The following is a 13,633-nucleotide window of genomic DNA, read 5'->3' as shown; positions in this document are numbered from 1 at the left end:
CAAAGAAACTGCTTCATTGGCCTCCTCCGAGGAAGCTCTCGACAAATAATGTCTAAGAGATGGGAGTCAAGGGAGCCTAAGCAGCCAACCAAAGAACTCATGCTCTTACTCTGCAAATTAATAAATGGGGCCTTGGTGTTTTCTGGTCTAATATTTGCCTTGGTATCCTCATCTGGCAGAAGCCAGAATATTGAGGGCAGGGCCCAGAACTACAAATTTTAACAACCTCCCACAGAGGATTGATTCTTATGCATCCTGATGTGAAGAAACACTGCGGTAAAAAAATATTAAAAGGTAACCATGCTGAATACCTTGATGAAGCTTAAACCCCCATTTTGAATATGCTACCCATTATTTTATAAATTATTTTATATATTTATATATTATATAAATTATTTTATATAAATTATTTTGTTATATAAATTCGTCCAGATGCAGCTAAGTCTCACCTAAATAAAACTCTCTAGTCATTCACAATGACCTCATATTGCCTTGGGCACTTACCATCTTTGTCACTTTTTCTCAGCCTTTTTATAGCAGTTTGGATCATTATTTGTGCTCTTCCATCTTTTTTGACTCCCCGAGACCCGTGTTATACTCTCATTGTCCGGATCTGGCAGTACCTTTCATGTAATTGAAACTCCAGAAATTCTTATTGTTAACTAATTAGTAGTTGATCTTTCTCTTAGTTTCTTTCACTTGATTCACTTTTTTAAATAATCCCTACACTGTCTTCAGATGCATCCCTACCCTTCAAGCTCTCCTCATTCAGCATTCTTGTTTTCGACCTCCTTCCTCCCTAATCATTCTCCCACACCCCTTTCTGTCTTTCACCTTCCCATATTTGCCAACCACTTTGCTTGTCTGGTTTTCCCTTTGCTGATGTGTGATCATGTAATTATGTTTAATAACTTCCGGTGTGCAAACACTATAACTGCTCTGTCTAGTTTGCCCAGGAGCAGAGTCAAAGAAGTGCAGTTCTCTTGGGTAGACCTGTAGGGTGCCATGGAAAGAAAATTCATCATGGACACTTCAGGCAAAGTAAGTGCTACCTTTAAAATACATTTATATCATTTCCATTAGTTATCTAAAAAGTATACACTGAAACTAAGTTAAGAAACCATTTTCTCCAATCAGATTAGCAAGGATTTTTAACGACAATACCTAATGTTTTCCCACTTGTGGAAACTCAAGCATCACTGATGGGAGAATAACTTTTTCGGAACCTCCTGGGTGATAGTTTGACAATATTGTATCAAATGCTTAAAAAAGTGTCTATCATTTGACCCGGAAATTTATTCCAAGGAAATACTTATGTTGTTTTTATAAATAGGTTAATCATGGCATTGTTTTTAAGAGGACAACACTGGAAACAAGATATGTCAAATACTAGGAAACCGATTAAATAAATTCTGATATATTAGTCAATAAAGTCCTAAGTGATTATTTTAAATTACCTGGAAAATACTTATAAAGCAAAGTGCAAGAACAGACTGTAAAATAGTTTTCTTAGTATGATTACACAAACACACATAGCATATCAATTGGAAAGACTTAACATAAAATGTTACAAACAGTAATAGCTGAGTGCCAGATTTGCCATTTTCTGCCCCCCTTTACGTGTCTGAGCTTTCCAAGTTTTTTGCCTTGAGTGTGTACCATTTTGAAATTAGGAAAGCACTTTTCATAAAGTATACACTTTTACTGGAGTTTGGTAGGTGAAAGCAGAATTATTTCATCTTGAGAAAGAAGTAGTGTTTTTCTATATGATTTTATTTGAACTTCTCTTGTGGCATTTGTCCCTTTTCTTTGTAATAGAATACGTATATTATCTCCTCTATCTAAATTTCTTGGAGGCATAACAGAGTCAGTCAGTTCAGTATATCTTACAATTACTAGCGCAGAAAAATTGCAAATGGAACATACATAAAATCATAAAGCGTACTAGGGCCACCAGATATTAAGCTCTATCAAAAGTAAAGTATTTGATCATTGCGGTACTGCTGCAAGAACTGTCAGGATGATATATGGAACAAGAGAAATGGCTTCCAAAGAGAAACCTGTAAATGTGAGAACTTCTACGTATATAGTAAAGGGGCTAATTAAGCATAAATGAAAGAAATAATCAAGAGTTCATGTTAGGACAATTCATTTAGATTCTCTAACTGCACATCGCACAAAAAAATGATTTTAAGTTGGATTTAAGAATTAAACACTTAGGGGGCGACTGGGTGGTACAGTCGGTTAAGCGTCCGACTTCAGCCAGGTCACATCTCGCGGTCCCGGAGTTCGAGCCCCGCGTCAGGCTCTGGGCTGATGGCTCGGAGCCTGGAGCCTGTTTCCGATTCTGTGTCTCCCTCTCTCTCTGCCCCTCCCCCGTTCATGCTCTGTCTCTCTCTGTCCCCCCAAAAAAAATAAATAAATAAACGTTGAAAAAAAAAAAAAGAATTAAACACTTAGAAGTCAAACTATAAAAATCTAGAATGAGAAGAAATATTTATTTGGTCTCTATACAGAGAGAATTTCCAAGGCATAAAAATGGGATAAATAACAAAGGAAAAGAAGCTTCTAACCAAAATTTTTTAATGTGTGTATGTGCGCACACATGCACGTAAATGCACAAAAATTAAGGTTCAAATATCAATCAGGGAAAATCATGTACAGCAAGCTGACAGGCAATAACTTATTCCTTTAATATGTAAAGAGGTCAAATGATTAATGAGAAAAACACCAAGATGCGAGTAGATACATACATTAACTCAATGACCAAATACTCCACGAAACAGGAAAGTATATATGACTAATATAAACATGGAAAATATTCAATATTATTAGCATTCAAAAAATACTAGTAAAAGAGATTGATTTTTTGTGTCTATTAGATATTTTGGTTTCAATGACTATGGTCAGTGCTAATGAGGGTGGGATAAATGATGATATAGATATTCTTTTACTTCTAGGAATTGTGCCAAATTATTAAACATTTCTACTAAGAGATTTGGAAATCAATTCAGCCTTAGCAATGTCTCTATCTTTTCCAAAATAATTGTTACTTAAGGAAACCAGGCAAGTCAAAATTATGAACAAAACTGTTTATCACATTAGACTTTAGAACAGTCAAAACAATGGAAATGATTACATTTGTAAGTGGTTACTAAGCAAACTGGAACATTCGAATGATGAAATACAAAGTAGCCATTTATTTATTTATTTTTAATGTTTATTTCTTTATTTTGAGAGAGAGAGCAAACAAGCAGGGGAGATGTAGAGAGAGGGAGAGAGAGAGAATCCCAAGCAGGCTCTGCCCTGTCAGCCCCGAGCCCCACGTGGGGCTCAAACCCATGAACTGTGAGATCAAGACCTGACCTGAAATCAAGAGTCAGACACTTAACCAACTGAGCCACCCGGGTGCCCCAAAAGTGGCCATTTAAAATTCTGATTACAGGGGTGCCTGGGTGGCTCAGTCAGAAAAGCACATGACTTTTGATCTTGGGGTCATGGGTTTCAGTCTCACGCTGGGTGTAGTGATTACTAAAAAAAATAGTTAAAATTCTGATTACAAAGCATTTGAAGTGATGAGAAAATGCCTACTTACAAGTAAATGACAAATGGTCATTACATGGTGGCTGTCACTAGCAAAAAAGCAGAATACAAAACTGTAGACATGATCTCTACTGTATCAAAATTGTTTTAAGAGACTAGAAGGAAATATGCTAAAATTTCAGTAGGTTGCATCTAAAATTGCAGTGATCTTTTATTTATGATTTTTGTACTTTACTAATTATAACAAATAAGTGTCGTTTGTATGATCAGAATAAAAATTAATTTTTTTCACAAAAGTTTTGTTGTCCTGGTGTCAACAGACAATCACATGCCGGGCAGCCATTGCCTGGAAAACAGGTTCTACTCTTGCAATTGAGGAAGTACAAGTCGATCCACCAAAGGCTCGGGAAGTTCGTATTAAGGTAAATTTAAGTCTTTTAACTTTTACCTTTGTAGGTAAATGTAAGGAAATCCTGTTTCATGAAGTGAAACATATTTTATATGTAATACATATAACATTTGCATTTGGGGTCTGTCCACTTCTCTTAGTAAAATGAATTTTTTAAACTAAGATAAATGAATAGAGGTAATGAATGTTTAATATATTCTTAATATTTGTAAAATACTGGTAATTTACTCATCTACCATAATTACTTTTTAAGTATTGAAATTTTTACTTAAATTACATAACATCATAGGTCTATATACTTCACAATGTGACCTAGAAGGTGTTTTAAGTACTAACTTCTTTTCATTGAGGGAAAGGCGACAAGACCTGCATTTCCCCCTACTTCAATGATACAAAATTGATATCAACAAATGAATATGCAATGACTAACAGACTAATGTTCCATCTCTATTGTTTGGAGCTCACACATGATAACCTCAGAAAATGTCTGAAAAAGTTCACTGTGTGGTAAATTTCAATTTCTAGGAATGAGCAGCTAGGACTCCATGATAGTCTTCAAAGTGACTTGGAAGAGTTAACAATTATTGAACAGAGCTTGGACCAGGAATGGGAAAACAATGACCTGTCAACAGCTTCGTGCCACTCTCAAATCAAACTTTTGATCAATACATCCCAAATTTTATAAAACCATTAAATACCCAAGATTAGGAGTATTATTACTCCTAATTAAACATTAATATTCACCTATCTTCTAATTTGAGATCAGGAAATTGAACACTTGACTTAATAAATAAGACAAATACTGGATGCCATATGCATCTAGTCATACTATATCTAATCAAAGTCGAAGGTGTAGGAGGATGGCTACAGGAGTAACAGAGACAAGGAATAAAGGGAATTGGAAAGATGCCAAAAGGAAAAGGTGATGGAGGGAAGTATAAAAAGACAGACAGGCAGTGAAAGACAAAACAGGAGAATTTGGGAACACTGAATAAATTATCAAGTCCATATCTAGTATTACACTCAAGATTTTATTTCACCAATGAGACATGGTAAAGAACAAAATGAAAATTGATAAGAATGTACACAAAGAAAGAAGTTTGGTAACTGACTGCTGTTCAGAAGCTGTATTTTTCTATTTATCATCCATCCAAACAGCATTTAATTAGTCCTTATTGTGTACTGGGTCACCATCTGCTGAAATGTTTACTAGTTAATTAGTCAATATTCTCTGTTCTTACATTGATAGGCTCCTTAACTACAAAGGCTACACCCTAAATAATAAATCCACAATAGGCTACCAAGGTAGAAGCTGCATAGCAAGAAACTCAGCAACATCACACTAAACCCTGAACAAATCAAGGTTAAGGACTGGGTCTGTTCATAAGAACAGTCAATTCCACCTCCAGCTTATGCCATGGGAAACTTCCCCAAAATAACTGCATACTCTTATTTGATATGTAGAACCAAAGTAATAAGGAGATTCCAGCCTGCTGCATACCTAAAACAACACTTCTAGCCTTTGACAGCATCTTGAAGCCATTTTAGCACTGTGGGAACCAAAACCATAGCATATTTCTCATGAGCACTTTCTCTTCACCAGGATCCTTCATTTGCCAGGATCATATACCACAGTTGTTCCCAGTGTTCCAGCTATAAATGCTGCCACTCTCACTACACACACTGGAGAACTAGTCAATATGCTCAGGCATAGGCTTTTCTGGCTGCAACCCAGGCACAGCAGTAACTTAGGGGCTACGGTACATGAAATGTTTCATTTTTATGACCAATGTCATTGGGTCAGGTCTATTGACAGATAAGAAAACTCAGGCCATTAACTAAGAAAGTTTTAAAACTTCACAACGTCAACTAAATTTTGCAATGGTTAATTTTAACTTAAATTCATTGTTACATTATTAATTTAAAGAATGTTCTCAATGTATAAATTTGAAATGTTAAAAACAGATTTTCCCAGAGCATTGGAAAAACATTCAACAGTATGGGCCTAAAATTCTTTGTTTCTCAATCATGGTGTTATTGATAATGTGGCAAAAAGTCCTTCATTGTATGTGATTGTCCATCATATTTCAAAACTATTTGATGACATAAATGTACAAAGTAGATTTCGAAAAAATCTAAGTTTATTTCCAGGTCTTAACATGTGCCACGTAACTTTGGACAAGTCATTCTAAGTCTCTGAATCTCCCTTTCCTCACCTCTAAATTGGGAATGATACAATCCACCCTGTATTCCTCTGAGCATTGTAATAGGGATCAAATGACACAGTTCAAGTAAAGAAATTTTTTTAATAATCAGTCTCAGATTAAAAGAAAAAGATAAAGGAAAATTCCAAACCAACTGATTCTTGGCTATTTAATTCTTATGCAGATGATATCTACAGGGATCTGTGGTACTGATGATCATGCAGTAAAAGGATTACTCTCCGTAAACTTTCCTTTTATCCCAGGCCATGAAGGAGCTGGGATTGTAGAGAGTATTGGCGAAGGAGTGAGCTCAGTGAAACCAGGTAGGAAGTGGGGTAATGAAACCTTCCCACAAACAGCCTCCCAAAGAGCTCCGCTGCACAGAGAAGGAACTTAAAATGCATTCACTGGGGTGCCTGGGTGGCTCAGTCGGTTAAACATCCGACTTCAGCTCAGATTATGATCTCACAGTTCGTGAGTTCAAGCCCCGCATCCGGCTCTGTGCTGACAGCTCAGAGCGTTAGGGGTCACTGATTGTCTCAAATTCTATGTCTCCCTCTCTCTCTGTTCCTCCCCCGCTCATGCTCTGTCTCTCCTTCAAAAATAAATAAAAAACATTAAAATAAATTTTTTTAATAAATAAATAAATAAACAAACAAATAAAATGCATTCACATACTTACAGGAGAAAAAAAACTGGTTTACCTCTAGACTCTTCTAACTAATCACATATCATTATATTAAATGTATTCAGTCATTCCAAGAGTCACATGGTTTCTCTGCTGTTTTCTCTAGCAATTCAGAGGGGCAGTAGCTGAGCCAAGAATATATCCATAACTAAATGAGAGTTGAGATAGGACCAGTGTACTTCTAAATAGACTGAAAACTATTGAGACTGCTCCTTACATACTGTATCCCCCACATGTTTACCACAGTGCCTGTCTCATGGTTAGAATGCATTAGAATGTTTGACAGATGAATGTTCTAATCAACTGGAATATCAAACTTGAATTTTCATTGACAGGATGATGATGATATTTCAAAGAATCAAAGAAAGCAAGTATATGTTCTTCCCCAGACTACCAAAAAAGATCTGGACATAGCTATTCTTAGCCTGTCTGAAATGATTAGAGTGAAGAAGAGCAATCACACAGATTAAGATACTATAGAACCTCACAACTTGGAACCAGGCACACAAAGAGATTTAATAAAGGCCATGGTCAGGATATTTGTGAAGCTCTTACCAGGGAATTCATTTGGCAAACAATTATGAGATACCTACATTGAATCTGACACTAGGCACAGAAAGGCAACAAAAGTAAAAAGGCATGGTCTATCTCCAAGAACATAATGCAAACAGAAGAGATATATGTTCTAACTCCTCTTTAGCTTAAAAAAAAAAAAATTCCAGTGAAAGTTTTGTGTAAAACAATGAGGGGTTGGAGGAGAAAGAGTTGGAGGAGAAAGGACAAGAGAGCAAAAGTTCTCCTGAATTTGAGATCCACTACCTTTGGAATTTTTAAGGGCCAGTGAAGTTAAGATGTGCCTTATCTAAACTTACAAGAGAAACTAATGTTACACCATATGTTAACTAACTGGAATTTAAATGAAAACTTAAAAAGAAAACAGCAATAGGCAATGTTATGCTGGCTACCATAATCTGCCCACAGCAAGTTTTCAAGCCATCCAATGAAATTTTTATAAACATACTATTGTATTTTTGATCCAGTAATATTTTAAACTAATACTCATATTATTATTTCTCTATATATAGGAGATAAAGTCCTCACACTCACTATACCACAGTGTAGAGAATGCAGTTCCTGTTTGCATCCCAAGGGAAACTTCTGTGAGAAGCAAGAGTTAGTAATTTACCCCTTACTCTATTATTAAATTGCTGATATTGTATAAGCACTGACCTGTAACTAAACGTGCTCTCTTCTGTCTTTATAATTCCACGTGTCGGTGCCGCCACCTGTAACTGTGTCTGTCACCGCGGAACAGTGTTCTACCTTCTTCTGGATTAATGCTGGACAAGACCAGCAGATTTACCTGCAAAGGAAAAAAGATTTATCACTCTTTCCGTGCAAGCACATTCACTGAATATACGGTTGTACCTGAGATTGCAGTGGCAAAAATTGATGCTGCTGCTCCTATGGATAAAGTTAGTATCATAAGCTGCGAGGTGTCTACAGGTTATGGGGCTGCTGTAAATTCGGCCAAGGTGAGGAAGTTACCCATGTGTTAATGAGTGTCATAGTGATTTGCCTGGAAAACATCAAAATGTTCAATAGTTGTATACAGTTCCAAAGGTTTCAACGGTTGTTTTTGTTTGTTTGCTTTCCTAATTACCTATGTGTCCAGGGTTGATTTCTAATACAAACATGCCTTGTGAATTTGTAGGTCACTCGCGGTTCCACGTGCGTGGTCTTTGGACTTGGTGGAGTTGGTTCAGCCATTGTCATGGGCTGTAAAGCATCTGGTGCTTCTAGGATCATTGGGGTTGACATCAATGAGGAGAAGTTTCCCCGGGCAAGAGCATTAGGGGTCACTGATTGTCTCAACCCTCGTAACCTCAAGAAACCTGTCCAGCAGGTGGTCATGGAAATGACAAGAGTTGGTGTTGACTTTGCCTTTGAAGCCATTGGACTCAGTGATACGATGGTAGGTGGGCTTAGGGCACAGTGCATAGATGCTTAAAGAGGGTGGGGCGGGAGTGAGAAATACATGCTAAATATCCTCACATAGATGGGTATAAACTCTCCCGAACATACATTTTGGACCTGTGGACCCCAAATGTAAAAATGGAATATAAATTCACTCTAAAATATCTATTTTAAAAATAAAAGCAATATATACTTAAAGATATGTCATTATAATACACAAAATTTAAACATTCAAAAGGCCATAATACCAGTATTCCCTTTTCTTTATTCCTAGGTCTTCAGATATACTCTTATATTTAAGTATAAACATTATTTAACTCACAAGATAATTATGGGTGCTGTATCAGAAGTCCTAGGGATATAAGGGTGGACAAAATAGGCACTACACTCTTGGATCTTACAGTTCAGAGGAGAGAATATATAGACATTTAATATGTTTTATTGTGTACCTAACATACTTGATAGACAAATAAAGGAAGTAAAGGTAGTAACATAGGTAAAAGAGAAAATAAGGCAAAATGGAGAAAAGGAGGAAGACAACAGGACAATGAGCCAGAAAAGGAAGTAAAACAAATATATAAGATATGAAAAAGTACACTGTACATCCCTGCAAAACTGAATTAAAAATAAATAAATAAAGCTTCACACACCCATGTATGTATATGTTTTATTTTAATAGAAATGAGTTAGAGAACCATGGCAAGTGAGAAGGTCTGGCAAAGGCAGTGAGTAATTTTATTTAATAAATATATGGTCCTCACTATATATCAGATAGTGTTCTAAATGTCTTAAGAATGGTAAATTATTTAATCTTCATAACAATTCTATGAAGTAGGCAGTATTAGTCTTCCTTTTACAAATGAAGAAACTGAGGCATATGGAGGTTAAGTAACTTACCTAAGGTCACACAGCTAGCACAGTCTTTCTCACTAAACTCTACTGGTTCTGTAATGAAATCCCATCACTAGCAGTGTTGAAGGTGAGGTTGAGATAGCATCTGGCCAGGAAGAGGTTCGAGATCTAGGAACACAATCCCTCGACCTCTGGTGGTAGTTGTTACTTGTGTGGGAAGGCACTTACGGTCATTATTGTTGTTATCAGATTGCTGCTTGGGATTCCTGCCACCGGAGCTATGGTGTCTGTCTGATAGTTGGGGTGGCTTCATCAAATTCACAGCTTTCCCTGAACGCACCAGATATTATCTCTGGACGGACACTGAAGGGTGTGTGTTTAGGAGGTAGGTCAACAAACAGAAGGGTTGCTCTCTAGTTGGTTGCTCTCATGAAATCCCTTTTGACTTTGTAGAAACATACAAAATTCCTCCTCTTGGGGAAACAGAGCTATAATGGTAGAGGTCTTCAAAGACTTCTCCAATAAGTTGGAGAGCTTTGCAAATCAACTTCAGTTAATTTAATTAAATAGGTTTTTTTAAGTTCAAATACAAATTTTATCTCCTACAAAATAGTTTTTGGGTTTTGCCAGTGTTTCAAACAATTCAGTCAACTTCAGTTCCAAATGCTGGTGAGTTCAAAGTTTATTCTGCTACTTTAGCTGCAAATCTTTTGGATAATTATATGCACCAACCTGGAGTTTTGGTACCAGCTTTTATCCTCCCAGAGGAGCCCTTATTTCTGAGCATTATTGACCAACAGCTTCAGTCAATTAACATTCCCATCTGCACGTAGTTCCCAATGCCATCTCTATGTGTGTATGAATACACAGAAGAGGAAATTTTGGGTAAAGGTAAGCCCAGGAGGTGGGCTATAAACTGCTAGTTTAAAAAGACCATTTTTCAACCCAGTAACACGTGAATACTGACCCAATTTTTCTCTAAAGGAATTCTAGGTAACAGAACTGTCTGTAGCAGCCACACTTAGTAACAGCAGTCAATAGCTTCTGATGTATAAATGATTTATCTTTCATGTTCAATGTCAGATTTTCAGAAGAAAATCTCCATCACAAGTTTACACTTGTTGCCTTTTGGTTGGTTTGGCATTTCTCAAATCTTATCACAATAGCCTTTTTTTTGTTTTGCAGATTATAAAACCAGAGACTGTATTCCCCAACTAGTGACTGATTACCTGCAAAATAAAATTAATATAGATCCCTTAATAACCCATCAGTTGCCTTTTGACCAACTCCACAAAGCTTTCGAGTTGTACCATGCTGGAAAAACGTGAGTGCTTTATTTGATGATCTCCACTACCCTGAATTCACAGAGAAATGACTCTTCAAACATTTCCAAGTGGTTTTGTGAGAAAGAGATGGCCACTTGGATCTTCAATATCTTTCGCACTCTCTACCTTATTTCTTACTATTACCAGGATTAGAAAAAGTTTTACCTATAAGCCCCTCTTTGGGAAATTTCCACATCAGCCTATTTTTTAAAAATGTTCAAGGATTCCATATAATACTAAGAAGCACTTGACACTACATTGGCCAATTATGTATTACTTTTCTGGTTAGAGAAATGATCTAGAATGAATGAGTTGACATTACTGAAGTCATACAATTTTGCAAGGAATCTTAGAGGCAGAGGTTTAGATTCCACCTAGGGCACAAATCCTTCTGCATCATTTCTGACAAATGGTCACTCTGTTTCAGCTAGCAAACCTTCGGGGATGGAGTGTTCACTCAGTGTGTTCATTTATTCATTCAATGTTTATTTTGTGATGGTGCAGTGTTTGCCAGGACTGTCCTAAGTGCTAGAGATGCCATTAGAGAATAAGCAACAATAAGTAAAGGAGGAATTACTCCTGTGATGAATGCTTTGATTTTCTCATTCTGATTCTAAGCACATCTCCCTTTCAAATTCTCTCCCCCAATTCTACCTACATTCTCTGATTGGTAAGTGATTTAAAAAAATTTTTTTTTAATCTAGGTCTTTAAGTTTTACCCTGCTATACCACCTTCTTGGTTTTGACCTAGCATGTCAGCCAATCTGAATCAGAAATAAAGAATCAAGAAACCTCATCTGAAATTTTATGCACAGATTATGGAGAATGCAGAGAGGGGATCTAGCAGACAGTATACATGCTGTAAAAGGAACACCCCCCCCAAAAAAATTATTATTTTTTCCTAAGAAGACACAGTGCTAGATTCTGGGGCTGACAAAAGCTGATCAGAAGCCATAGCAGAGGGTTTGGATGTCTTTGTGATCACACAGCCTGAGAAACAGTCCTCAAAGCTGAGGCCTTCCTTTCTGATGTTGGATACTGATGTTGATCCTGCTTTCACCATATCCAAGTGGTGATATTAACAATGATCCCAATCAGAGGATCAAGTGATATTTCATATAGGTGAACTAGGATGAAGGTGGAATTGGGAGGGGGTACGAAGGAAAATGTAGGCAATGCAACGTCACATAATACAGTGCATAATTGCTTTGCTGAAATCACTGTTTCTTAAGCAATTCAATCACTTTACTATTACACTTTTATGTTTCAGCATCCGCTGTATTCTGCTGTTCTGAGATCCCAGATGATAAAAGGTGAAAGGGCATCCTTGGGGATATCATTCCTTTCCTGTATCACCTCTCTGATCATTCCAGTACAGTGGAAAGAGCTGTACTAGAGATGGAAATGCAGTGTAATTGTGAAAAATGAAATATGTGCATCTTGAACACAGCTGTAATAAAATAACTGCTCAGAGAACAGATATTACATAATTTGTTCTGTGACTTTAAAAAGAGAAATGATGGGATTTAGTGATGACATTGTTGATATGTCCATCAACCCAATTGATCTCTGTCACCAGTCCATGAAAGGTGTCACTGACTTATCCCTTGTTGCCATTCTCAGAGTACCTCCATAATACACAGATTTCTCTGTATCTTTCATGCCACACCAGGGTTTGCATGATTTTGCTTCTTCCTCAACATGCTGGGGTATCATAAATCTTTGGAAGGCTATCTCAGGACACAGTAAGCCATTTTCTATGCTAAGGTCTTTAGACCATTCTATCCCTCTACCTATGAAATGTTGAGCCACGGTTCACTGCTTTCAAACACAAAAATGCATTTGGGAAATCTTGCCAATTCCACCCCTAGGTAGTAGGTATAGGACCCTCTCAGAAGAATTCTTCCATATCTACAAGCTCCAAACTCCCTCTTCAAGTCTTTGAGCCAGTATAATCATTTCTATTCTCCTTAATCCTTCAGCTTTTGAAACACAAAAGCTGACAGGAAAATTCCTCTTAGAATTGCTTTAATTCAATATCCCTTCCCGATATCTGAGTCCAGAATATCCAGTTGACATAATGGGGAAAGGTCCAAGAATTAAAAAAAAAAAAAAAGAAAAGAAAAGAAAAGAAAGAAAAATATTTTTTAAAGGTGATTATGTTAAACATGATCCTGAAAGTCTAGTTCTGTCACTTTCTCAATAAGCTCTTCTCTCTCTCAGTATCCACTGCCACACTGTAAAACAGGGAAAATAAGAACAATGTTGTTGGATGATTTTTAAGACTGGAGATCATGTGTTTAACATAGAGATTGATATGACTGAATATAAATTTAACTCAACACTGAAGTTCAAGACTAAAATTATCTAAGCAAATTTAATCCCTAAAAATAACTATCATTAAACTGTCCTGGGTAGAGACATCACCATAAACACAAAACCTACATATAACACAATGGCACTAAATCTATATCTTTAAATAATCACCCTGAATGTAAATGGACTAAATGCCCCAATCAAAAGACATAGGGTATCAGAATGAATAACAAAAAACAAGATCCATCTGTATGCTGCCTATAAGAGACTCATTTTTAGACCCGAGGACACCTGATTGAAAGTGAGGGGACGGAGAACC

The 13,633-nt window shown here is 36.7% G+C and overlaps 1 protein-coding gene across 1 annotated transcript; it reads left to right on the top strand.

Annotated features, from left to right (window-relative positions):
* The first annotated feature begins 1,005 nt into the window (after window positions 1-1,005).
* On the top strand, window positions 1,006-12,293 carry LOC124521282 (alcohol dehydrogenase 1-like). Its single transcript, XM_047092377.1, has 9 exons — window positions 1,006-1,041; window positions 3,864-3,965; window positions 6,341-6,479; window positions 7,930-8,017; window positions 8,160-8,379; window positions 8,559-8,819; window positions 9,923-10,058; window positions 10,859-10,997; window positions 12,269-12,293. The coding sequence occupies exons 1-9, from the start codon at window positions 1,006-1,008 to the stop codon at window positions 12,291-12,293; spliced, it is 1,146 nt and encodes a 381-aa protein (XP_046948333.1).
* The last annotated feature ends 1,340 nt before the right edge of the window (window positions 12,294-13,633 follow it).

The sequence above is a fragment of the Lynx rufus genome, unplaced genomic scaffold (assembly GCF_022079265.1).
Source record: "Lynx rufus isolate CCGP_SWC_20201006 ecotype Redwood Valley unplaced genomic scaffold, mLynRuf1.p SCAF_3, whole genome shotgun sequence".
Classification (NCBI taxonomy): domain Eukaryota; kingdom Metazoa; phylum Chordata; class Mammalia; order Carnivora; family Felidae; genus Lynx; species Lynx rufus.
This window is presented reverse-complemented; position numbering and strand designations above follow the sequence as displayed.